The sequence below is a fragment of the Piliocolobus tephrosceles genome, chromosome 8, assembly GCF_002776525.5.
Source record: "Piliocolobus tephrosceles isolate RC106 chromosome 8, ASM277652v3, whole genome shotgun sequence".
NCBI classification, from domain to species: domain Eukaryota; kingdom Metazoa; phylum Chordata; class Mammalia; order Primates; family Cercopithecidae; genus Piliocolobus; species Piliocolobus tephrosceles.
The window spans coordinates 100,699,143-100,726,985 of NC_045441.1; the positions used below are offsets into that span (position 1 = coordinate 100,699,143).

The 27,843-nt window shown below is 42.4% G+C and overlaps 1 protein-coding gene across 3 annotated transcripts in view; it reads right to left on the reverse strand.

Moving 5' to 3' along the window:
- The window catches only part of LAMB4 (laminin subunit beta 4), a 110,498-nt gene that overhangs the window by 48,459 nt on the left and 34,196 nt on the right, over positions 1 to 27,843 (reverse strand). For 2 of the 3 annotated variants that reach the window (XM_023183105.1, XM_023183104.2), the window contains exons 12-18: positions 26,615 to 26,724; positions 23,408 to 23,487; positions 22,718 to 22,868; positions 11,274 to 11,459; positions 9,877 to 9,992; positions 8,615 to 8,735; positions 1,413 to 1,590 (exon numbers count right to left, since the gene is read on the reverse strand). In XM_023183105.1, the coding sequence (XP_023038873.1) occupies positions 1,413 to 1,590; positions 8,615 to 8,735; positions 9,877 to 9,992; positions 11,274 to 11,459; positions 22,718 to 22,868; positions 23,408 to 23,487; positions 26,615 to 26,724 (942 nt within the window). Of the gene's footprint in view, positions 1 to 1,412; positions 1,591 to 7,234; positions 7,623 to 8,614; positions 8,736 to 9,876; positions 9,993 to 11,273; positions 11,460 to 22,717; positions 22,869 to 23,407; positions 23,488 to 26,614; positions 26,725 to 27,843 lie in introns of those variants that run through there. The other variant, XM_023183106.1, reaches the window with a different exon arrangement.

The window sequence follows — 27,843 nt, forward strand, 5'->3', positions numbered from 1 at the left end:
CTTTGTCGCCTGGGCTGGAGTGCAGTGGCTGGATCTCAGCTCACTGCAAGCTCCGCCTCCCAGGTTTACGCCATTCTCCTGCCTCAGCCTCCGGAGTGGCTGGGACTACAGGCGCCTGCCACCTCGCCCGGCTAGTTTTTTTGTATTTTTTTTAGTAGAGACGGGGTTCTTAATACTTCAATTCCTGATGTTCTACATTGGTGCTGAATTTTACCTACTATTTTATTTATTTTTTAGAGACAAGGTCTCACTCTGTTACTGGAGTGGTGTGATCTTAGCTCACTGCAGCCTTGAATTCCGGGGCTTAAGCAATCCTCCTGCCTCAGCCTCCCACGTAGCTAGGGCTATAGGTATCTGCCACCATACCCCTTACTAGTTTTTTGTTTGTTTGTGATTTGTTTTTTTGAGACTGAGTCTCATTCTATGGCCCAGGCTGGAGTGCAGTAGTGCGATCTTGGCTCACTGCTACCTCTGCCTGCCCAGTTCAAGTGATTTTCATGCCTCAGCTCCCTGAGTAGCTATGATTACCGGCACGCACCATCACACCTGGCTAATTTTTGTGTTTTTAGTAGAGATGGCCTGTCACCATTTTGGCCAGGCTGGTCTTGAACTCTTGACCTCAAACAATCTGCCTGCCTCGGCCTCCCAAAGTGCTGGAATTACAGGTGTGAGCTACCATGATCAGCCCCCCTTACTAGTTTTTTATTTCCCCCTATTCCATATATTTCATGAGATGGTGGGTACCCTGAACTCATAGCTCTGTCCTAAGGGAAAAAGCATTTGCCTGACATTCAGGAAGCCTCGACTCTCACTGTAGCTGTCACTCTATAGCCACTCTTCTCAACTGAAGGATGATTTTGTCCCTCAGGTGACATTTGACAAAGTTTGGAGACATTTTTGGATGTCACAACTAGGGGAGGGCGGTACTGGTATAAGATCTGTAGGGCTGCTGTTAAACACCTGATAGTGCATAGGACAGGCCCCTGCAGCAGAGAATTATCCAGCTCAAAATTTTAGTAGTGCTGAGGGAGAAAAACCCTTCCATAGCTAAATGAAATGGGCAAGTTACATACAGATTTTGGGCTCCAATATGCTCATTTATTAAATGAATATTTTGGGATGAAAGAAGATGTCTGGAGTTCCTTCCAGCCCTAGAATTCCAAATGAATATTTTAGGACCCTTGTTCCAGCCATCTAGCCTACGAATGCTGCTGCAAAGCTTCTCTTTTACACACTCACTGTACTGTGCATTATGATTCCAACACATCAGCAGACCGCTCTGTGTATCTAATTATTGAGTGATGAATATTTTGGTTGTTGTTTGGAGTGGATGCTAACATAAATTGATTTGCTCTAAAAAGCATTTGTATGGATGTCAGTGCTTCAGTAGAGCTCATTAAACAGATACATACCCACAGCCCCATCATGCAGCTTGGCGGACATGCTGATGATCAGCCTTTCACAGGCACCCGGGAGCACTTGAGGTCCCATTGCTGAGGCAATTTCAACACAGTTGTGAAGCTGATACTCTTCTAAGTCCTGCTTGCTGCAGAAATTCTCCAATGAATTGATTTGGGGAATAAGGCCAAGCTTTTGAAAGAATGCAAAAAGACTTAACATTCAAACTATCTGCTGTGTAAGATTCTACTTATATATATAAAAAAATTAGATCTATGAAAATAACGGTTGAAAGAAGACTCAACTCAATCCTTCAAGCTGGTTAGGACTGAAGACTTTTAAGATTTTCAATTTATTTAAGAAATCTTTAAATATTTATATTTCTGGACTTGTGGCAAAGAAAAAAAATAAGCCTTTATCTTTTTACTGTCACATTTTTTACTTGCTAATATGTTTGCCTAGATTTGAAAGAGTAATAACATCAAGTTGGTCATTTTGAACAACTGGTGTTAAAAGCAGCAGTGAAAGTGGGTTTTAATTCAGCAGGCAAAGTCTGGAGACTAAACCTGTGCACAGATACATCTCCTCTAGTCTTCTTTTTGCTTTATCCATCCTGAAACTAGTTTCCATAGCCCTTTACGTCAACCCTCTTCAGTCTTTCCCTAATTGTCCTTGGACACACCCAGTTAGTGGCATCACAACCCCAGATGACCAGAGCTGACCCTTCGACAACACAGGTTTGAACTGTACAGGTCCCTTCTATGTGGATTTTCTTCCGCCTGTACTACTCCAAGACAGCAAGGCCAAGCCCTCCTCTTCCTCCTCCTCCTCAGCCTACTCAGCGTGCAGATGAAGAAGATGAAGACCTTTGTGATGATCCACTTCCACTTAATGAATATAAACATTTTCTCTTCCTTGTGATTTTCTTAATAACGTATTCTTTTTTCTAGCTTACTTTATTGTAGGATGCAGTATATACTACATATACAAAATATATATTAATTGGCTGTATGTTATTGGTAAGGCTTTCAGTCAACAGTGGGTGATTAGTATTTAAGTTTTTGGGGAGTATAAAATCATATGTAGGTTTCTGACTGCATGGGGGGTTGACATCCCTAACACCCGAGTTGTTAAAAAGTCAACTGTATTTACCAGTGTCTCCTCTTTCTGCTGCACTCTGAGCATATGCCGTTACCTCCTTACTACACAGAGGAAACAGACCCCAGCAAAAGGCCTGGAGGTTCCTACTACCTGCCTCCCAAATTCCAGGTTCTCAAGTCTTACCACCCATCCATGACATTTAGTGCTCAAAAAAGAGGTATTGGAGTGGAAGAGGTATCCCATTGGTAAATCCTCTAACCTCACAAAACTCTTCTGCAAATTATGCTTGCTTTCTTTGCTCTCTTCCTCTCAAGTCACATTTAAATGTGCTCAAGTCTCTCCCATCTGTAAAATCACCTCCTCGATTGCACATATTCCTCTTGCCACTGCCCTGTCTCTGCCCTTTGACTTCTTGATAGCCAAATTTCTTAAACAATCATTTCCTTGCCATCACCCCTGCCTCATCTCCCGTTCACCCTTCAAACCAATGCAATACTTCTCCCCTACCCTATCCCTAAATGTTAGAGTTCCTCAGGGTTCTCTCATCAGCCCCCTCCTAACTCCACACCTACTTCCTAGGTGATCTTGGCCACACTGGGCCACTGTCTGAATGGGTGCCAACATCTGAATTTACATCTCCTGTGCCCCTGTCAGTCGTGGGCTCCAGATCTGCACTGATATCTAATGCCTATTAGTTGCCCCACGGGCACTGCAAAACAAACATGCCTGAACTCCACTTTCCTTTCTGTGCTTATTCTTGGTAAACAATGCCACCATCTGCCAAGTTGCTCAGTGGAGAAAACTGAGGGAGGTCATCTTTGACACCTGCCTCTTTGCTATCAACACTCTTGCCTAATGCACGTCCCCCACACATCATATCACAAGCCTGGCCAATTCCTCTTAGATGTTTCTAGGGTGCATTTATGGCTCTTTGTTCCCCTGCCACTTTCCTAATTCAGGCCACCTGGATGATTATAGTGGCAACCCAACAGATGGCCCAGTGTCCACTCTTGCCTCAACCAATCAATTTTCTACACTAAAGTCAGAGTGATCCTTTTAAATGCCATTTGTCCAGATAATCTCCTTCTTAAAACTTTCCAGTGGCTTCCCATTGCCTCAGGATAAAAATCTGAACTTATTTTTTTTTTCATTTTGCTGTGCTCCTCCTGCTCATCCTCTCAACCCCATGGTCCTGAATATGGGAGGTACTGCCCCTTTAGGGAGCATTTTGGAAATTCGTGGAGGTGGTTTTAGTTGTCACAGCAATAGAGTGATGTTTATTACAGGCATTTAGCAGGTCACGGTCAGAAACGTGGGACATTCTCACAAAATGGCCCCTACAGCTTTTGAAAGTTCCATTGGATATTCATGAAGGAGAAAACCCTGTTTATAGTTTGAGTTGAGAACCTAACTCTATGTTTTTTAAACATGTTTACAACACACCTGCTTTCATGGCTGTCTCCCCTGCAGTGATTCTATCTATGTGAGCATCTTCCTACTTCATTGCATATTGTGGTGTATTCATGCCTGTACATGCACATATTGAAGTCTGATGATTTATTTATCCATTACTTTCCTTTTGTTTTTCTTTGTATTAATATTAGCATATTACATTGATGTTATTTGGAAGTCATGTGTGCAGGTAGGCTATAGTGCCTATGAATTTCATTTCAGGATGGTAAGGAATATTAGAAAATATTTATAATAAAAATATTTTTAACAGTTAAAAAAGGGGGCATGGGGTTGGGTCAGATGTGGCTGAGAACCACTGCGAGAGTCACACTGAGCTTTTTGGGTCTATGCCCTGTCACAGTTCCCAGGACCTCTAACCCCATGCTCTCATTGCCTGGTTGTCTGCGTCTCCCCTTTAGTGAATAAGAACCAGGGTGGCAGGGATAGTGCATGTTTTGTTTATGCCTATGCCTACCACAGTGTCTAATTTATAGCAGATGCTTCATAAAAAATTTGTTCAGTAAAGAATATTTACAGGTCTACTACTGTATTCTTAAGTTGATATGAAAATGACTCTGTGCTCTCCAAACACAAACCAAATGGGGAGAAATGAAGAAGAAAGCCAGATAGGCTGGGGCTGGGGATGAGGGCAGTCAACCAGAGATTATTGACAGCTCTTCGTCTGAGCCATTGAGAGTTGGCCATTCTGGGAACTAAGAAGATGGACCAGATGACAAGAGTCCCTGTCAGCTATACGATATTTTTTTTTTTTTTAGACAGAGTCTTGCTCTGCCACCCAGGTCTGGAGTGCAGTGGTGTGATCTCGGCTCACTGAAACCTCTGCCCCCGGGTTCAAGTGATTCTCCTGCCTTGCCTCAGCCTCCCCAAGTAGCTGTGACTACAGGTAAATGCCATCATGCCCAGCTAATTTTTGTATTTTTAGTAGAGACGGGGTTTTGCCATGTTGGCCAGGCTGGTCTCGAACTCCTTATGTCAGGTGATCTGCCCACTTCAGCCTCCCAAAGTGCTGGGATTACAGGCATCAGCCACCGCACCTGGCCATGGATTTTGTAATGCCATGATTCACTTCTTCTACTAGAAACTTTTAAGGACTTTACGTTTACCAAGTATATTCCATTCCATGGTTTAAAAAGAAGAATGGCAGTTTTATATTCTAGAATGCCTAATATATTTTTTACTCTAAACACAGTTTTATAAATGCACATACCATGTAATCTGGGTAACTGAAAACAAATTTCAGTGATCTCACAGTGCTTGCCAAACAAAAGGCATTTATGCAGAAGGAGCACCGTGGTTAAACAAAGGTTTCCTTTGGTCTTCTTGGTAATGTCCCCTGGTCTTAGATGCAAATGTTAATCTGGCTGCAGAAAAGAATCAACTTTGAAAGGGCTGCATCCCAAGCAGTCAAGTATCTTATCTTCCCACAGCAACAAAATTGGTTGTATGGCATTAATCATGTTAGTCAGTAACAATGAAATGTGCAAGGACTTTCTCCTCCTGGACATTTTGGGTCAGAGACCACAGTGCACACTGTAGGTGCCCGGCCTAGGTCTGCCTTGGCAGGCTGGTGTACTCATCCTGTAGCGGGTGTGACACTGGCTCCTTAAGCCTCACAGCTGTTCCCTTCTTCAGAAAACTGCACTCAGCCACCTGGTCCAGGGGTTTATGCACTCACGGTGGGGCGGATGGTGGTGGTGATGAACCTGTAGCTGGGCATATATAAGGCACCCCTTTGCCTCCAGGGAGGTTCAACTGTGTGGTGCAATCCAGGCTCCAGAGCTCCAGGTGGGATCAGCCTGAGGCCACACTTCAGCGGAGATCACTGTGGAGATCCTTGCTTGGTTCCTTCTCCTGTCCTCCCCTATTTTCCTCACTCCTCTCCTCTCAGGAACACACCCTCAGTAAATCACATCAACCCGAGTCCCTGTCTCAGCTTCCGCTTTAGGGAATCTGACCTAAAACAAGTCTGGGCCTCTTCCAAGATTTCTGACAATTACCAATTATGGGTTATTCTCTTAACTTGTATTCATGCTTCAGGTTTTCCAGAGTTATATGTAAGAGAATGAGTGATTGAAAACTAATCAAATCCAATATTTTATTTTATTTATTTTTTTGAGACAGAGTCTTGCTCTGTCACCCAGGCTGGATTGCAGTGGCATGATCTCGTCTCATCGCAACCTCTGCCTCCCAGGTTCAAGCGATTCTTGTGTCTCAGCCTCCTGAGTAGCTGGGACCACAGGCATGTGCTATCACACCTGACTAATTTTTGTATTTTCAATAGAGATGGGATTTCACCATGTTGCCTAGTTTGATCGTGAATACCTGGCCTCAAGTGGTCTGCTTGCCTCAGTCTCCTAAAGTGCTGGGATTATGGGTGTGAACCACCATGCCCCGCCTAAATGCAATATTTTAAAATTAATTCCAAATTATTTACTTATTGCATCTATCAAACATCATTGTAATGATTTTATATACAAGTATTTCTTCTGTATTAGGCTGAGAATTATTTTTTAATAAGGAACCATATTTTACACCCCAGGACCAGCATACCTCCTAGCCCACATATACTCAGTGAATGAGTGGATAATTTGGATGAATACCTTTAGTACAGCATCAAGTGATAATCTCTGGAATTTACAAAGTTTAGAAATATTTAGGACATAGATTTAAAAATCAAGGTATATCGACTGTTATAAATTTGAGTTTCCTGATTATTATAATAACAGTAATATCCCTTAGTGATCTAGGACTTCATTAGTTTCTTCCTTTCTCTTTAATTTGCTGGGGTTCCCAATTTTTGGCATTTTCTCCCCAAATTAAACCTATCAGATTTGATTTTCTTCCCTTTGTAACTCATATGTTGGTTAATGAGTGCGGTTCTATTTAAAACTCCTCAGTGGAGAAATGGATTACACAGTTAGGGAAATCATGACAGTTTAAAATTCCCAATTAAACTTTCCAATTGTTTCTACTTTCTACTTTATTTCTACTATAATATGGTAGAATCTACCAGGTAGATCCTCTCACCTGAACTGTTACAGAGCTCTCTAGGTACAGGATTTATGACACCTTTGATTATGGTTGCCAGATGAAATGTGGCTGTAAAGTCTCTGTGCAACTACTAAACTCTGCCTTTTAGCTTGAAAGCAGCCATAGATAATATATAAACAAACGGGACTGGCTGTGGCCCAGGAAAACTTTGTTGGGCTGTACTTTGCCAATAAAGTCGTGATATTAGAAGATTCTCACAAATATGCAGAAATGCAATTTTAGTAAAGAAATTTTATTTTTATCCATCAAATTACTTTTTAAAAATCCCACACAATTCTATACAATTCTGTTGAAGTTGGGATGAAACTGGTATCTTCATACAGTTCTTAAAAATTAATTGGGAAGGCTGGGCACAGTGGCTCATGCCTGTAATCCCAGCACTTTGGGAGGCTGAGGCAGGCAGATCATCTGAAGTCAGGAGTTTGAGACCAGCCTGACCAATGTGGTGAAACCCCATCTCTACTAAAAATACAAAAATTAGCCAGGTGTGGTGGCATGTGCCTATAATCCCAGCTACTCGAGAGGCTAAGGCAGGAGAATTGCTTGCACTCAGGAGGCAGAGGTTGCAGTAAGCCAAGATCATGCCACTGCACTGCAGCCTGGGTGACAGAGAAGATTCCGTCTCAAAAAAGAAAATAAAATTTAATTGGGGAATATGTTCCAGAAAATATTTTGACAAATTATTTCAAGAGCCATAACACCTTAGGTAAAGTAGGAAAATATTTTAAAGTATTTTTAAAAATATGTATCAAATATACATAGTAGTAATATATATAAAATATATGTATATTTCAAATGTATCAAATATACATATGTATCAAACATGTATCAAATATACATAGTAGTAAAAACTAGAAGCAACTTATATGACCAGGAATGGGGAAAATAGATAAGTAACTTAAGTAAATCTATTCAATGCCCAACTCTGCCCAGGGACAAGCCTGGGTCTGAAGGGCTGCGCAGAGTAAGAAGTTTGGAAGGAATGCCAGTCGCCCCACTCTGTGGGGGAAAGACGCTGGAAGAAGTCGCTCAGGAAATATTATGCATGGTTTCTAAAGATCAAAAGACAGCATACATACCATAAGAAAATGCTTATGATGAAGTGTGAGGTGAAAAAAATTGGCCTACAACATTGTATAAGCACTCTGATTTCAATGATACAAAAGTGTAGGATGTATAAAATGGGAACTTAGAAAATGATAATGATTAGTGTGGTTGGATTTCTTCCACACATTTCCTACACCGCCAGGGTGCTGTCATGGCTCAGGGCAGGGATGTGGAAGCAGGCAGGGTGGCTCTGATTCTGAACTCCTCACTCTCTAGCTCTGTGACCCCGTGCCTCTGTTCTATCACCTGTAAAATTATGAAAGTGCCTACCACACAGGGTTTCTGTGATTAAGGAATATGTAAAATACTCCAAACCATTACTAGGACATACTGTTATATAAGATTTGCAAATGCTATTAGGTGGCTTTTATAATTGAGCAAATACATTTACATTTTATAAGAAGTATTTCACTAGTGAGCCTAAAAGTAGTTATAATGGTGCTTAGTAGCTAAGAAAGCACCCACAAAGCTCTGTGATACTTACGGAGTCCACCAGGACGTGTGAATGAGTGTGGGACTCTCCTTCCAAAGGCTGAGAAAAATAGACGTCTATGGAATATTGTACATCTGGTTCTAAACAGATGGGTGTGGGAAGCAGCATGATTCTGTATTAAGAGAGATAAAGCAAAAATTCAGACCACAGAAGCACAATTATATTAGCTAAATGGCCATAGTATTTGGTAGCATTGCACTTGTGCTGGGCAGTGACCTACACCGTGGCCCTGAGGCCAGTGTAGGTCTAGACCAGCACAGGTGGGTTGGTTGGATGGTAAAGTCACGTTCAGATCCTCTGTGGCTCTTCCATACGATTGTGCCAAGTATCAAAGTCTGAGAAACTATTGGCTATGGGTTGTCATGACAACCCTGGGGAAAGGATGGGACAGAGGTCCTCATCCCATCTCTCATGTTAACATCAACAGGATCTCAAAAAATCTCAAAAAAATTATTTTGCGGCAGGGCGCTGCAGCTCATACCTGTAATCCCAGCACTTTGGGAGGCCGAGGTGGGCAGATCACCAGATCAGGAGTTCAAGACCAGCCTGGCCAACATGGTGAAACTCCATCTCTACTAAAGATACAAAAAGTTAGCCAAGCATGGTGGAACGCTCCTGTAATCCCAGTTACTCAGGAGGCTGAGGCAGGGGAATCACTTGAACCCAGCAGGCAGAGGTTGCAGTGAGCAGAGATCATGCCATTGCACTCTAGCCTGGGGTGACAGGGCGAGACTCTGACTCAAAAAAAAAATATATGTATATTTTGCCACAAGTTTCTATTGGGGCAAAATCAGTGGCCTCAAAATTAGTAGGCTTTTACCTCAAAGATTCTCATCTATTGAGAGTAATCAAGCTGAATGTTTTACTCTTATTCTTGTTGCATTTTGCTTTCTTACATTTCAAAGCCACCTGGGGACTGGAAAAGGAACACTCAAGATTTAGAGTCAGGATATCCTGCCTAGAATCCTGGTTCTGCTACACATTAGCGATGAGTTTTCGGTAAGTCATTTAAGTATTCTCCTTCTCAATTTCGTCTTCATCTGATAAAGACAAAACCTGCCGTACTGAGCTGTTATGAAGATTAAAAGTGATAATAAATGTAAAGCATAGTGTAGCACACAGTAAGTGCTTAATATATGTTACAGTTTTCTTCAGTCCTCCCCTTTCCCCACTTAGTTCCCACATACAAATTACTGATAAGTGAACAAAATTCTAAGAAGCTTTCAATGTTTGAGGACAGGTCTGAAACATACCTGGTAGCCGCTGGTAAGGCAAAAGACTGAGGCTTTGACTGTGAAGTCTTGGGTACGCAGTGCTCACTCCCTTGAGGGGGGTTCACCACGATCTGGACAGTCCAGTCAGCTGCAGACTAGACAGGCATGACATTAAGGCATGTCACTGCAAGGATGCAGGAAAATGTTTTGCACGAACACACATATAGCTAATGGAAAGTGCATGAACTTGAATTTGCAACCCATAGGCCACTTGGCAAATAGTTTTGGAGTTGAAAGAGTCTTAGAGGTTCGCTCCCAGGCCCAACTCTCTGATGCCTGAATTGTGACCCAGGCAGAAAAAGCATTGTTTCTCATGGGCTCACAGGCCTTGAAAAACTTTAGCTCTCCTGACAAGCATAATCCTTAACCCCTATTTCCCAGGAAGTTGACTCGTTTATCATGGCTCTGGATCACAGAACAAATAATAATAATTTGGAATCCTTTACAAAAGGAATCTATATATTGGGGAGATATGCAAATTTGCTCTATTCTGAAGCCTTACAATTTGGAAAAGCTTTTTTTAAGGTGTCAGGGTCATGTTCTCTCTATAGATAAATTAATCACTATATATTTTTAAAGCCTTTCTTATCATATTCACTAAGCCAAAGTTCATTGACGGTCCTTAGCTTTCATTTGTAAGTGAGAAATAGAGAATTATGTCCTATCATGCATTTCAAAGCAGATCAGCTGCTCTGGGCATGTGATGCACCATGAGAGCCTCCAGAATGTGGTCCCTAGTGGGGCTTGGGAGCCTCTAAGACCACACCCCCCTCCAGCCATATCAAATATGTTTCAAAGGAGATATTGAGTGGGTTTCAGATCCAAAGGAAGGTTAGGAACTATTGGTGTAAATCAACTATTTTTCTAATTTGGCTTGTATTCTGTTTTAGATGTTTCTTAAAAGGCGGGCAGCAGGGGGTCTAGCAGTGGGAAACAAGAGGGGCAGTTTGCTTTTGGTCTTTCTCTTGTTGCAGGGTAAGATCCAAATGCAAACAAACGCCTCTGCTGCATCACCTGTGAGTCTGAATCTCTGCACATGTGCTGGTTTATTAAATTTTTACAAGAAAAGTACCAGGAGGGCAGGATTTGTGTTATTTTGGCTATTTTTCTTATACAAACAGTCACCACTTCCTTAAACCTGGTACCTTAAATATATAACTTCAACTGTAGCTTCTCTCCATGGGCTACAACATGCATGCATATGGCTCACTGTGCTGCTTCAATATCTTTAAGAAACCAGGTTTATAACGCTCCCCAGACGTTCACTTTTTACAAATCCTTTTCTGATGAACATTCTAGCAAGGCTGAAATGGAAACAGTTCAAGAATGTATTTCTGTCAGCTTTTCACCACCGAAGTTGGAGAGTTCAATGATACCTGGGTTTCATAGCGAATGGCAATGGTGAAGTCCACAGGAAAGGGAATGTTGTTGACAGCAAATCTCAAGCCAGCCCCAGGGAGAACCCTGGCAAATCCAGGTCCTGTCCATGTAACAGGGTTCCCAGGAACTGGCTCTCCTAAAACAATGTGAACAGCAGGACTCTGGCCAAAAGTTTCCGAGCCCTAAAATGGGAGAGGAATGTAAACAGCTTTGCCTACAATCAAGGCCTGAAAGAGTTCAAGAAAACCAGTCCCCCACTGCACCACCCCCTGTATTTCCTGGTGTGTATGATTCATATGAGTCACAGATGAATTATTCTAAGCAGAATACAGTCCAGAATCCAGCTGAGAATAACGTGCTAATACTGCAGCTTTGGAACATATGTTACTGTATAGAATGATTGATTTGAAAGCAGTGTCCCAGGAAGCAACTTTAAGTACCCCTTGTGCTAATGAACTGAGCAAATTCCACATGGATAACCTTGGGTTTTCTCAGATATGACTGTGGAGTTCTGCCCAAAATATGGAGGCTATTCCCATGCCCACTTTAAGGATTTTGCCTAATTGGGCATGACAATGAGAAAACCCACATGGATTTATTTTCTAGATATTTCTTCCATGCAAAATGAAAAATGCTCCTCTTCTATCTGCTTGGGAGCATGTAAGTATAAAACTCCTAACATGATTAATTAGAATCCCTGACGGTCTCTATACTGGATGTCAGCCTGAGGCCATCTGGACCCTGTAGATAATACCTCTTTAATTACTTTTGCATCTGCCTCTCCACACTCACAGCCTCCACTCAAAATTCCTCCTCTTGTTACTTTTGCCTGTGTTGCTGCAATAGTCTCTTGGCACTGTTCTCTTCTCTCTCTTTGGTCCAATACATATCATGTACTGCTGCCAACCAGGCATCTCAAACTCTTTCTAACTGCCAACAGAATAACGCCCAAGTTACTTAGCCTGGAGTTCTAGTTGCTCTGTGATCTACCCCAAACTGCCCTTCATTTGATAAATGTTTAGTAACAATTATGTGCCAGCTCCTGAATTAGGAATGCAAAATAAATAGGACAGAGCCTCTGCCACAGAGGAGTTTAGAATTTTGCATCTGAGGCAGAAATGTAAATGAGAAATTATACTGTCAGATTGGGTTTTAATAGACAGAGGTATATGTAAAGTCATCCATATGCAATGTTTTCCAAACATTAAAAAAAAAAAAATACCCTTGTGAGGCTGGGTGCAGTGGCTCAGGCCTGTAATCCCAGCACTTTGGGAGGCCAAGGTGGGTGGATCACGAGGTCAGGAGTTAGAGATCAGCCTGTCCAACATGGTGAAATCCCATCTCTACTAAAAACACAAAAATTAGCTGGGAGTGGTGGTGTGCACTTGTCCCAGCTACTCGGAAGCTGAGACAGGAGAATCACTTGAACCTGGGAGGCAGACGTTGCAGTGAGTCGAGATCACGCCACTGTACTCCAGCCTGGGTGACAGGGCGAGACTCTGTCTCAAATAAAATAAAATAAAATAAAATAAAATAAAATACCCTTGCAATTGCAGTAGACACTGTAGGTACCCCTCCCAAATCTCCTTTAGCTGTTTGTACACCCATCCCCCAGTTGCTGTGTGTGTGGCTGCTGACAGCTCACAGTTGAGCCTTGCTCTGGAGGACTGCTCTTTCGTATCTCCCTCCCTAACCACCCAACATTACCTTTGGGAGCTCATAGCCAATGACTGATTGAGACAAGTCTGACCAGGTTGTCTCAAGGGGCAGGACAACTTTGCCTGAGCTCCTCTGAGGATCAATTCAAGGTTTGTTTTACCTGAGACCACGTCTCGCTCTGCTCTTTCCTTTTCTCTTTTATCCTTCACCCTCTTAAGAGTATTCCTGAAGAACATTTCCTTGAAAAATCACATGCAATTGAATCCCATCTTAGGCTCTCCTAGGGCACCTGACTTGACATAATTAATGCCAGCCAGTTTACCTAAAAGTAGATCCTAAGATGCAATTCTGGAGGTGGATAATTTACTGTTTGGCTGGTAGTGAGGAGCATGGTGGGTGACATGCACTGATGATCCCTGGCATGAAGTAGTGATACAATTGCTAAAACTGTCACCTGTGGAGAAATGGGACAGAATACAGGCAGGGAAGGGGAGGCACTGACTTAAACAGTATTTCTGGCACTGAAAGATATGGGAGGCATCCACATCCTTTGATGTTCCAGTAAGAACTGTGGAAATGGGTGGCTGTTGTTGAATGTCTTTGATGAGAGAAAATGACAGAGTCAGGACAATCAATCACCAACGTAAAGCAAAATGTGAGAATCAGAGGGCCTCCCTGGGGCGTGTTTAAAGAGACTCTCATCTCCTTAAACTACAGGGCAAGAAGAGCTGAATATTCTTCACAAGCATTAATTGTAAGAGTTGCAGAACTTCAGAGAAGAGGCTGAATTATCAGCCTAGGTAAATTACTTACACAAAGATAACTGTCTATTGGGGAAGGGGGCATACCCATAATCTTTCAGTATTAGCGGATACAGGATCTCAGCTTATGCTGATAACCAGGTATCCAAAGTGCCACCATGGTCCCCTTGTTAGAATAGGGACATACGTGGGTCCTAAAATGGACTGCTGGGCCAGGTGCCTTTCATAGTGACTTTATTGGATTTACAGAACCACCTATTGATAATTTTCTTCAATTCTTGAGTATATAATGGAAAGAATCTGCTTTGCAGTTGACACTGGTTCTTTGACTTGTGGGTTAAGAGCTCTTGTAGTAGGAAAAGACCAAGTAAAATCCTGTAAAATGAGCCCCAACCCCAAGCCAAGACAGTACATAAAAACACTATTGCAAATCAGAGGCATCCTCAGAGTGCCACTCTCAAGACTTAAAGGATGAATGGGTGGTGGTTCTCAACATATCCCCATTTAAGGCACCAGTCTTGTTTCTGCAGTTGTTGGATGGATCACTGGCAGATGGAATGACCACAAATTTAACCAAGGTATAGTCCTACTTGCAGCTGTTGGGTTGGATGGAGTATCTTTACTAGAGCAGATTAATACAGCCTCTGGAACATGCTATGTAGATATTGATATGCAAAAATGTTTTCTTTTCCATACTTGTAAGGAAAAAGGAACATCTGCAGTCCTTTGTTGTTTCTATATTGTCTGCAAATGTGGTGGGGTGTAATGGTGGTGCTCTATTTTCCAACAAGGGCAAGTGGGTTCCTTCTGTAGTCTGAGAGTGCTGAGGAGAATACTTGGGAAGGGCAAAAGGGTATGTTCACAGTCTTGCTCCAGGCCTATTTAATTCTCTTGTTCTCTGTCACAATATAGCCCAAAAGGATCTGGACCATCAATATATTCTATGAAATACCACATTAGTCCCCTACATTGAGGGCTAGTGAAGTGGGTGCCTTGGCCCAAGGTGATATCACATGACTTCCCATAGTGAGAACCAGCTGTTCTGTGGCCTTGGCCAGCACCCTTTTCTGAGAGCTGAGTGTCTAATTCACCAAGATGCGAAAACGTAATATCTCCTCTGCACAAGAGATCCACTTTCCAGCAAAAGAAGTTCAGCAGTGGTCATGTGATTTTGGGATTCACTGCCCTTACACAAACCATACGAGCTGGAAGATGCTGACCTGAGATGGCAGTGCATTGGGGCCCCTTAAAGATGCAGCTGAAGAATTAGCTTCACAAACTTGCAAATGAAGCCCAAGGAGATGGGCCAGTGCTCTTTGGGATGTTATGTACTCCTTAAATCAAGGAATTTATTTGATGCTGTGTCCCTAACAGGCAGAATACATGGGCTTGGGAGAACCAAGTAGGATTAGCCATGCCCACTATCACTCCCAGTAGCCATGGGAATCTGGGCTTCTTGTCACTGTAACGTTACTACTCTGTGGGTCTAGAGGTCTTGATTCCTGGAGGGGGACAGAGTTCCTTCTGCTAATCTTAAAGCTATGGCTGCTACATGGTCTCTTGGACTCCTCATGCCAGCAGACCAGTAGTCACAAGAAGGAATTACCATAACTATAGGGCTGTGGCTATATCATTGGGACACGAGAAATATGTACAGCACTGAGGTGATCCACTGGGGCATCTTTGGTGCTCCCATACATGTAGTCTGATAAGGCATGCAATGCAGGGCCTCCAGCCCATGAGGGATGAGAGTGAGTCATCTCAGAAGTACCAGTTGAGGATGAGGGGAATCTAGAATGTGTAGAGAGGAGGGAGGGAGATGGTATCAATTATAGCCTTGGGACCAACTGCAGCAGCTAGAAGCTGTAGTTTGTCTCACTAGTGTCATTTTGTAAATTTCCTCAGGAATTATGACTAATCAGAATCCTGGAGAAGCTGTGCCTGCATGGAATGAACTTAATGTAAGAAGCAAATGGGCAGGGCCAGCTTCATGGTTACCTAGGACCACCCCCAACCCCCCAAAGAAAGCCCCCATGCTTGATTTGATGCTTTGCTGTCACCATCTTGATAGAGTTAATAATTTTATTTCTTTGAACTTGTTCTGTAAGTGAAGTGTTTTGGGACAGTGGAACATGCACGTGAGCAGAAGAGATATGCGCATCATGTGTGTCTGCTTCCTTTTTGCCCCATTTGCAGATAGTGCACATCACGGCCAATGAACACAGAATTCTGGGGGACCTACTGTGCCTGGGAGTTCAGTGAGACTCAAAGTGAGCGCAAGGTAAGTGTGTTACTCATGTGATCAAGTTAACAGGAGTGTCGATAGCTCCAAGAAACCGAGCTTTCTGTTAGAACCAGACTTCTTTTGAATGCAGAAAGAAAGGCATTCTAAGAAACATAAACAACCAAGGAATCCTATATCTTTTTTTTTAAATTTTTTTGAGAGACAGAGTCTCACTCTGTCACCCAGGCTGGTGTGCAGTAGCACAATTGCAGCTCTCTGCAGCCTTGACCTCCTGGGCTCTAGTGATCCTCCCACCTCAGCCTCCTGAATAGCTGGGACCACCAGCATACATCATCACACCCAGCTAATTTTTTATTTTTTTTTGCAGAGATGGGGTCTCAAATCCAGTCTAGTCTCAAACTCCTGGGCTCAAGTAATCCTTCCATCTCAGCCTCCCAAAGTGCTGGGATCACAAGTGTGAGCCACCATGCCAGACCTCATATATTTTCTTATTCATGTGACTTCCCTGCATTAGCCCACTGCTTCCACTGAAAAGGATGACTAGAAGGAAAGAAAGACAGGACAACCCACAGTTTAATTTCCTTTCAGTCCTTCCTTACTCATCAGTATGCTGAAGGTAGAGTGTCAGTTGAATACATAGCAAGAAGTGAAATGAAAACCGTTAACTTAGTCTTGTGCAGAGTTCTCACAGTTCTGTTAAGAATGAAATACATATGTATGTATGACTACAAATTGACAATGTGGATATGAATACAAATTTTGGAATTTCAGTGATTCCATGTGTGAGTTGAAATGTTCTTATGTTTCCAGTTAAAACTGGCACTGCACTCTACAAAGATGAACGGTATAATTCATGCTAATAATTTTAAATTTTAATATATCTTTACATAGAATGACATTGAACAGCAAATAACAAAATGCTCTGACAAACTGAGAGAATGATCATGAAAGAAAGTATAATGCTTCATATTTTAGTACTTTCAATGGCCCTTTTTCTTCTTCTAATTTTAGAACACAAGCTCTGCATTTTTATTTTGCACTGGGCCCTGCAGGTGGGTCCGAGCATGCAATGAGTAGGTGTTGTAGGTGCTGTTGTTCTGCTGCCAGATCCCCTTTACTGGGCCAGTGCATGCAGCTGCCAGCTCCTGAGACTGTTGCTGCTATGGCTCCCGACTGCCCCCTTCTCTTGGGCCTTGCTCTCGGCTGATTAGAGTCATCTCACCTGGAAGGTTACCCACATCTGCCCTGGCAGTCCAGCACCAACAACTGACTGATGCAGGAACACAACAGGCCAGCCCTGTGCCTCAGTGGGGGACAACTCTGTGGTATAATTTATACTTCAGAGCTTCCCTGGGGGATGAGACCCAAAGCTAAACTTGACCCTCGACCCCATACCTACCTTCCCCTTTCTCATTTCCTAGCCTACTTCCCTCACTCCATTATAGGTTTTCCCTGACATGTTTTCTCTGACATGTGTTCCCTTAATAAAACACATGCACCTGAATCCCTGTTGTCATCTGCTTCCAGGAACCTAAGACAGTGAATGACACTGTACCCATGCAGATATCCATTTATATAAAATTGAAAAAAATGGATAAAAATATGACTATTTTGTATTCTTCTGTTGTACTAAACTGACCCACTAAACTGATTCCATGGCCTACTTATTAATTGGCATGTCCTGCAGTTTGAAAAATTACAGCTCTATGGAACCCTAGAGATGGACAATTATGTCCAGATGTCAGGGTAGGAAATGTCAGAGAAAAAGAAATCTGAGTTGGGTTTTAAGGGATAAGAAGAAGTTTTCCCAATCAATAACACAGAGGTGGTCATTTCAAGAAAGAGAGGAGTATGTTGTGCATGCTTAAAGCAGGGTTTCTCAAAGTGCTGTCATGAACCACCCATATCAGAATCACCTGGGGCACGTGGCAAACACGCAGGTTTCTTGGTCAGCCTCAGATTCCCAGATATGGTATCTCAAGGGTCAGACCTGGAATCTGGATTTTAAATAAACTCCCTAGGTAACACGCACAGTAAAAATTTGAGGATCACTGAGGGTATTAGGGGAGGGGAGTAGCGACTCATTCCGCAGTCTCCTCTTTTCAGGTGGACTTCAGATCGAGGAGAGCCACTTCTAGCCTAGAAGTCAGAGAAGGCCTCATGGGGCTGTAGCATAGGAATAGGAACAATTAGGAGAAAGCAAAGACCCCATGATTAAGCGCACATGATCCCGGTAGGGGGAGCAATGCCCACGAAGCCTTCTTTGAACTTCTCAGCTGGGGTATTTCTCTGTAATCTGAAGTCCATATCATGTTACATGCAGCTGTTTCATGACCCTTAGCCCAGCCCACCACACATTAGCCGTTTGTGTCCACAGCTCCTTCCCACTACAATGAGGGCAGGCTCCATGTTGAAGTGTTTCTGTTTTCTTTCATTCAGCCATTTTATTCACTTGAGAAGTTCTCTTATGTGTAAGCGGTGCTGGGTTTGGGAACAAGACTGCCAACGTGTGCTTTCATTTGCTTCTCCAATACACCCATTTGTGCATATGCACCCAGGAAGGCTCAGTAAAAATCTCAGTACAGCTAATAAATGAAGGAACGAACCAACCCACAAACAAGCCTACAGTGGCTCTGACTTTCGTGAACAAGGGATGGCTACAAGGTCTTCTGGACTCTTTGGGGCTTCTGTAGCCATGGGAGACTGGGCCGTGAGGAGGTGGCATCGCTCTGCCACTGATGCCAGCACTGACCAACTGCAGCTGCCTCAAAGTCTGAGGCACAGCTACAGCACCAACCCAGGGGCCATCACTGTGTCTTTCCTTCTCCATCTAAGAGGAGAGCCACTCCTCAGCACTTTACCTCTCCTCACTAAAACGACAAGAAATTGTGAATTCACAGTGTCCAACTCTCTAACTCTTCAGAACCCAGATTTCTAGAAAATTATTTGTTTTGCAAAGAAATAAAGCTATTGATGTTTTTCCCCAGAGGATCTGATTTCTTTGGACTTGGTTTTTCCTTTCCTCCATTTCTATTCATGAGGGTAATAAGAGCTTTTACTAACTGAGTACATGCATGGACCAAGCAGAGTTGTAAGTGCATTCATTACCGTATCATTCATTTACGGTATGTGACTGTGGCCATTCATAAATGGTTTACCTCACTCTGCTCATCAGCATGGAAGCTTTACTTCTGATTTCTCTTCAGTATTATCTTTTCTTTGTCAATTATGAAATCACTTCCTTGTTGCTGGAAATACGCATCACATTCCAGGCAAAGCTGTTGCTAAAATCTTTTTTTTTTCTTTTTTTCAGTTTTCTGTTTTCCAAAATGGGCAACTTTGAGACAGAGTCTCCCTCTGTCACCCAGGCTGGAGTGCAATGGCACGATTTCAGCTCACTACAACCTCTGTCTTCCAGGTTCAAGTGATACTTGTGTCTCAGCTTCCTGAGTAGCTGGGACTACAGGTGTGAGATACCATGCCCAGCTAACTTTCGTATTTTAGTAGAGACAGGGTTTTGCCATGGTTGGCCAGGCTGGTCTCAAACTCCTGACCTCAGGTGATCTCACCTCGGCCTCCCAAAGTGCTGAGATTACAGGCATGAGCCACCATGCCCGGCCTAACATCTTAAAAAGAAATGACAGTTTAAGTACCCATCAGAAGTATTAATTATACTATGGACCAAGAGGTTCACATTATTCCACCAATGAGCCATGGAGAAAGTTAATTGTAATTCTTCTTAGTTCTCCAATTAGAATGTTGAAACAATTCTTCATAAGATGCAGTTGGGTTTGCTTTTATTCACATTCATAGTTTCATCTCCAGCCTTTCTCTTCTCTCTGTTACCTCTTAACTTAGGTCCTTATTTGTTCCTGTCTGGACTAGTGCAGTCTGTACAGAAATGGGCTTCACTTCTGTTAAAGTTTGTAAGAATACTGAGGACGGCCTCTGTCATATCATTACCTTGCACAGAAGGTGTACGGCGAATACATCTGACAGCAATAACTTAAGCATACTCTGAGAATGACCCTATGGTCTAAAAGGAATGTGAGTTCCCAGCTAAGGAATCTGGGGGTCGCCAACCTGGAGATTCATTCCCTATCTCTGAGGAACATCTGAACCTCTGGCCCATCCTGTGGAATACAGGCCATACAGAGGTTTGAGGCCCTTTGTTTTGGGTTAAATGAAGGTTGTTATGGAAGAGGTTGCTGGGGAGAGGGTACTAAGTGAAAATGCTATATAAACTACACTTTTTTTTTTTTATAGCAGTGCTCCTGTCTAGCCTGCTGCCAATGGACCCCTGTATGTAAGTTCCCTCAATCAACCCTATGTCTCATTCGCTGGCTCTGGGTGTCTTCTTCGGTCTCTTTGAACATGGTGCAGTATCTATTGAGGTCAATAGGGGCCCACCATGACAGAAGGCTTCAGTAAGTTCTCATTGCCCAAAAAATAAAGTTTAGCCTCCTTAGCAGGAGACTATAATTTTATTTTACAATAGTTCTTCTCTATTTACACTCCCTGCTGTACTTGTGTCTATATCTGCCTTGGTTCTCCTCTGAACTGTTATTTATAACTTGCTCTGGCTAGATTGTCTTCTCACAAAGGCTCACTCATGGCTCAGAAATCCTAATACACTTACTGATTCTCCTTATCATTTGTCACTGGCCCATCCTAAGCTATCTATGTAAATGTGTTAGCTATAGTAAAAACTCCTGGAGCCAGTGACCCTAACTAATCCTTATCTGTCCTTAGCCTGGAGCTCAGCTTTGTGTGCACATTGTACAACATCTTAACTGGTTAAGAATAAGAGTTGTGTTTCTTTTTTTTTGAGACATGGTCTCTTGCTCTGTTGCCCAGGCTGGAGTGCAGTGGTGCAACCACAGCTCACTGCAGCCTCAACCTCCCAGGCCCAAGCTATTCTTCTACCTCAGCTTCCTGAGTAGCTGGGATTACCGGCATGTGCCACCATACCCAACTATTTTTTGTCATTGTTTTTGTAGAGGTGGGATCTCACTATATTGTCCAGGCTGGTCTTAAACTCCTGGACTCAAGTGATCCTCCTGCCTTGGCCTCCCAAAGTGCTGGCTTTACAGATGTGAGCTACTGTGCCTGGTCAAGAATAAGAGTTTTTAAACCAGATGCACCTGGGTTTCAATCCAGTCTCTCCCAACCCCCACTATCTACTAGATGTATGACTTTGAGCGACTTACCTAACCTCTCTAATGTTTTTTCCTCATCTGGGAATTAGGAATAATAGGTTGTTTGGAGAGTTAAATGAGATAATGTATGTAAAGTACAAAGCATAGCACATTAAATACATGGAATAATATTAATAATACAGCAACAGTGAGAGCATAGCAAGCATACCATAACATTTTGTTAATGAATGTGCAAATAATCAAATGGTAACCAACTTAAATCTTTTCTACTACAATTAAAGATCATACCCTCAGCAGAGAAAGAAAATTATTCACATTATTGCCCTTTAAACTCTTAATATCAATCCCACCTTGAATGCTTTTTCTTTTGTCATAGGCATTACTTTCTAACTTGTTAAGAAAATTTTACCTGCCCTTTAAACGTATTCCATGTCCTGGATATTTTTCCTTAAGCCACTGAGATAGTAGTAAGGGTTCATATCATGCATGATATAACCCCCCTCACAAGTGAAATCGGCATTGTTTCAGACGCTTTACTCACAAACCCTGGCTCAGAGTTGTATTGGCATACTTGATATTAGTCTACTTAATTGGTAACAGGATAAACATTTGTTCAGTAGGTGCTGTGTTGGGGGTGCTACATCCATCTATTTTAGATAATTATGTTTATTCTGTTTTCTTATCTAAAAAGTGAGACCTAGTTATGACCTAAACAGACATACTAATACTTCTTTCCAAAAATTTTTTTTCAGCAAACATCATAAAGATGCAATATTCAAGACCACGAAGAAGAACCCAGACAATGGATTATTTCATTTGGAATTTGGATTCCACCTACTGTAGTTGTTACATCTAAGTAGGGGCAATGAAAATCTCATGCTATGGTCTTGATTGTAGTCAGTAAAAGAGCAAATTCCAAGCCTCCTAAGGGGCATTTTCATCCCTCCCCATCTGTCCTTACAGATAAGGAAGAGATTCCAGGAATGACTCAGTTACTGGAACCTAGAATTCATTCCCCTTGTTTTCTTTATCTGTCCAAATCCTGTCTTTGGGATCAACTTTCACATGCTTTCTCTCCTTAAAGACTTTCACCTTGAATTATCTTTCCTTTGTCATATTCCTATCTGGAGTCACACTCTTGAGAACCTTCTATACCTTCGTCATTCATTTATTAGCAGATATCTATAAAGTTCCTACAGTGTGTCAGGCACTGTGCTATAGTGCAACAATGATGAATGCTGTACACATCCACCTCACCCTTTTATAGTTTATAGTATCATGGGGAGATGGAGAAGTAGACACTCAATAAACACATTTTGTCTGATGGGTATACCTTGAAACAGCAAAAGTAAAGTCTGTTTCATCATAATTTGATCCATTCACATTGATGGGCCAGACCCTGTGCTAGACCTGGGAGACAAAGATGAATGAAACAGAGACTCTGCTCTCAAGAGTTATATAATCTGAATTTGTAGGTTATAACAAACTCTGATCTGCATCTTTGGGCAAAAGCATTCTTCTCTAGGTATCTTAACCATGATCTCAAATATGTGCTGTGTGTGTTTACTGATGTGTCATCAAACACAGACTGTAGGGAAAGTAAATGAAATACGAACCAAAGGCGCTAGTCCTTGGAGTGGTGTGGCTTCCTCCGCCTCATAGAGATAGAAATTCAAAGGAGCAAAGAAGTAGCCAGGGGCTGGTTCAGAGCAGCTACGGCCAGTGACATGTGGGCGGCATTCACACTGCCCATTCTTGGGTGAACACCTGAGGAAAAAGCAATTCATCCTGAAAAATACAAAGTAGGTGAGTATAGAATGAAGGTGTAGGGGTGCTGGGTTAATGCTCCCTGAGTTTGGAGCAATCCTGAGAATCAGTCAATCAATAGTCCTGTGGGCAGATGTAGAAAGGCCATGGGTTTAACATAACTGGTCTTGAATAGTGAATCCAGGGTCATGGAGCCCAGGCGGCCACTTTTTTCCCCCCAGTTCTGCTCTAAAATCTGGCAAAAAGGGGGCATTAGGATCTCTCTTTATAGGATGGAAAAAGCTGGTGTTTTAGGCAGGTCACACGTATTCAAGCACCCATGCCACCAGTTTGTGGTGGGATACCCAGCAGAAGGATTGTTTACCTCACCCTTGGAAATATTTGAAGTGAAATAAATCAAAGGGTTGTAGTTAATGTCTCAAGATCATCACTTGTCATGGAATGAAATTTTTCACCTATGACTATGAGCATATCAGAATAAAATGTGCTTTTATGTTTAAATAAGGAATATTGCTATAAAACTTACTCATTTGACTTACACGTTAGAATAAGCACCTCCAGTATCACAGTCACAGGGAGAACACCCATGGAGATGATTTCCCAGGCCCCAATATCCAACCTACAGAGAAAACAGACTCAGCTGATTCCTGCTATAAAGATACTGTTGCTCTGAAGTGCAATATTGAAATCACTACAATGCAATTGCCACACATCAAATAGCCAAACAGCCTGCACCATCTCAGAGAAGCCTTCCTGGCCTATGTGCTTGGCTAATGATCTCCACAGACACATCTCCCATCTCCAGGATTTGAAGTAAGGGGACAGGGCTGGGTACAGTGGCTCATGCCTGTAATCCCAGCATTTGGGAGGCCAAGGATCACTTGAGGCCAAGAGTCTGAGACCAGCCTGGCCAACCATGGTGAAACCTCGTCTCTATGAAAAATACAAAAATTGCATGGGTATGGTGGTTCATGCCTGTAGTCCCAGCTACTTGGGAGGCTGAGGAAGGAGAATTGCTTGAACTTTGGAGGCAGAGGCTGCAGTGAGCCGAGATCATGCCACTGCACTCCAGCCTGGGTGATAGAGTGCGACTCCATCTCAAAAAATTTTTTTAAAAATAAAGGGGACAGGCCGGGCGCGGTGGCTCAAGCCTGTAATCCCAGCACTTTGGGAGGCCGAGACGGGCGGATCATGAGGTCAGGAGATCGAGACCATCCTGGCTAACACGGTGAAACCCCGTCTCTACTAAAAAATACAAAAAAACTAGCCGGGAGAGGTGGCGGGCGCCTGTAGTCCCAGCTACTAGGGAGGCTGAGGCAGGAGAATGGCGTGAACCCAGGAGGCAGAACTTGCAGGGAGCCGAGATCCGGCCACTGCACTCCAGCCTGGGCGACAGAGCGAGACTCCGTCTCAAAAAAAAAAAAAAAAAAAAAAAAATGAAGGGGACAGGAAGGTTGTCCATGTAATGTGTCAAGTGGAAAAGCAATGGAAGTCTTACAATTCCTCTGACATCACCAGTTTGTGCTCAGGCTGGGTTATATAAGTTCTATTGGAATCGAAGTTCTTCTACCAGCCTATGTGTAACTGCCTTTGTCTCCCGCCCCCCTAACCCAGATGGAGTCTTGCTCTTTTGTCCACACTGGAGCACAGTGATACGCTCTTAACCAACCTCCGCCTCCTGGGTTGAAGTAATTCTCCTGCCTCAGCCTCCCAAGTAGTTGGAATTACAGGTGCCCACTACCACGTCCAGCTAATTTTTGTATTTTTAGTGGAGACGGGGTTTCACCGTGTTAGCCAGGCTGTTCTTTCTTGAACTTCTGACCTCATGATCCATCCGCCTCAGCCTCCCAAAGTGCTGGGATTACAGGCCTGAGCTACCAGGCTCGGCTATGTAACTCTTTTAATAAAACTTATAGGTTCCCTTACCACAACAATCCCTGGGGATTTTACCCATGCAATACTGAAATGTTTGAAGGCAGAGAAATCATTCAAGTTAATTTTGAGATATTACATGAATATCACACTTTAGCATAGGCATTTGTTTATCAATCAGTTGTTTTGGCATAATAACATGAATCCATGTGAGAGAGTCAACTCTGTTGTTCCAGACTTTTTCCATCATTGCAACATCTTGACCGTTGTTCAAAATAAACAGCTGGTTAGATACAAATAACTATTTTTCTAAGTGTTATAATATTTAGTATAAAATGCTCAAAAAAAGTCTTCTCCAACCAATCTCAATTGAACATGTTCCGATAAAACTTACATTTTAGTAGGTATGAAATTCTCGTTGGAAATGGTATTGTTAAGCATCCACATTTTTTGTATCTTGGTACAATTTTATGCATGATTTTACTCAAAAAGATATCTTTTAGATATTAAACATTGATGTCTTTGGACACAATGTGACAAATAACTTGATGTTTTTCCCCAAACCAAAACTTCAGTTTAAGAAAAAAAAAAAAAAATGATGTGACAAGGACTGCTTCCCACAGGATGTGGTTGTGAAAACTCCCTCTAGGACAGGGAATGCTGCCATGCTGGCCACCTCAGGGCAGATCCAGGGTGCCACTGGAGAAATGTGGATATGGAGAACCTGGTGGGTACACGGGTTCAGCCACGATGGACAGTTCCCCCATGGGGGGTCCCTATTCAGTTATTTTGCTTGCTTGCCCTGCAAGCAAGAGTGAGTCTGTACTAGACACGTAGCAGTTAACCAGCCAGTGAAAAAAGTCAGCCTGAGCCTAAGCTTTGTCTGGAATTACATGATTTGGTTGATCACATAATTTCAGGATTTGATGATGCTATAACCAACTGTGCTCCTTTTTTTGTGTCACACACTTATGGTCATGGAGATTGGCGTGGCTGACCTTTCTCTTTAAAGTACAGTTTTCAGATTTTCTGACTTCTCTTCTAGAATCCCTTCGTCATATTTCCTTCCTTGCTTCTTTCCCCCACCCTGTCTGCCCCATCCTGTTTTCAGTAAAACGACTTAAAATATGAGCACAAAACCATGTCCTCATAGGCATATGTTTCTTATTCATCAGCTACATTTCTTCAGACACATCGAGGTCACTGTTCTTTTATTAGGTTAAGTTTTTGTGTTTTTTTCTTTCTAAAATGTCACGGTGAACTGCCAAGATTGGAGAACAAAGAAAAGAGTTGGGTTTGAATTCCTCAATTGCATCATGCATTTCTTATGGAGTGAATATGTTTTATTTTACTAATTTTAGATGATATATGCTTGTATGTTTAGTAGAGTCTGTGAAAAATCCAAGAGTTTATTTCCCACAGGAATCTAAAATACATTAAACCTATGTTTGTTTTTTTATAAGACCTTATCCAAAACATTTTTAGGAAGGGCGTGGTAGGGATGATAAGGGGATTGTGTGCAAGGGATAGAAGAAAGTTCTGGTGGCCCAAAACATGGGCAGATAAATGTTCTTCTATTCTACTGCTTGGCATTTTCAGGAAAACAGTGGATAAATCTAATAACATCTGTGCCTGTATCGGTTTAGTCCAGTCCAGTGGTGTGCTGGTAAATGTTTAACAGGCAGCTCAATGCAGGGGTGAAGGGAGGCTGATAGGTAGTGTTTGCTGATTTCTGTAGTGTAAATACTCATACCACTGGAGTACTAAAACACAATAGGAAAAGGAAAGAGATTAGCAAAACCAAGTCTCACCTAGGCAATGGCAATAGAAATCCACATCATTATATAAAAGGGAAATGCTAGTCAAATACATACAGTGCATTCTTCACAGTGTGCTCCGGTGACATATGACAGGCACAAGCATTGGCCTGTATCCACATCACAGGTCAAGAGTGGCAGACTCCCAAGGGGGTTACAGTCGCAGGCTGAAAGCACAGCATACACAATTATTCTCATTCTTAATTCCTCCGCTCTTGTGAGTGCACTTAATAGCTCACACAAAGCAAGAAGCATAACTGCAAGAACACAGAGAAGCCTGCCCTGCCAGGTTTATTGTGTGCCTGGCTGGTGATTATTGTATTGCATATAACCTCACAGAGGAAATCCTATGTCAGACACTTCCAGAGCCTTATGTAGTTTTACTGGATGGCAATTAGGAGGAGACAAGTAGGTGTAGTTAGCCGTACATGCTGCAGTACTGGCACAGTAACCCTGAGTGATGCTGACCAGGCTGGGCAGGAGTTTCTGGGAGTCATGGTTATTACTGATGGCTCCTTTTCCGGCAGATGCATCTGGAATCCTGCTCTCTCTTCTCTCCCTTAGTACTTTGTTACTTTTTCTCTTAATGCCCTCCCTCCTTCTTCTCCTTTACCCATAGACATTTCTGAGCCCTTCATATGTTGCAAAGGCTAAGAAGACATGCTACCAGAGCAAGGAATACACTTGCAGCAAATACCAACATTCATGGAAATAATCCAAATGTCCCATTGACTAATGAAGGGATAAATGAAAGTGGCACCGCTGTACAATAGTATGTTATTCAGCAATAAAAAATAAAGACCGATGTAATCTGCAATATGGATAAAACTTGAAAACATTGCTAACTATATCATCTTAACCATTTTAAGCAGGCAGTTCAATTGTGTTTAGTATATTAACATCGTTGCATAAACAAGCTCCAGAATGTTTTTCATCCTGCAAAACTGAAACTCTATGCCCTTTATATAATAACTCCCCACTCCTTTTCCCCTCTAAGCCCTAGCAACCACCATGCTGCTTTCTGTGTGATTTTGACTATTCTGGGAACCTCATGTAAGTGGAATCATATAGTCTTTGTCTTTTTGTGACTGCCTTCTTTTACTTTGCATAATGTCCTTAAGGATCATCCATGTTGATTGAAGGATGTGTCAGAATTTTTTTCCTTTTTAAGGAAGAATAATATTCCATTGTATGTAAACACCATATTTTGCTTATCCACTCACCCATCAGTGGATCCTTGGGTTACTTCCACCTTTTGGTTAGTGTTGCTATGAACATGGAAATAC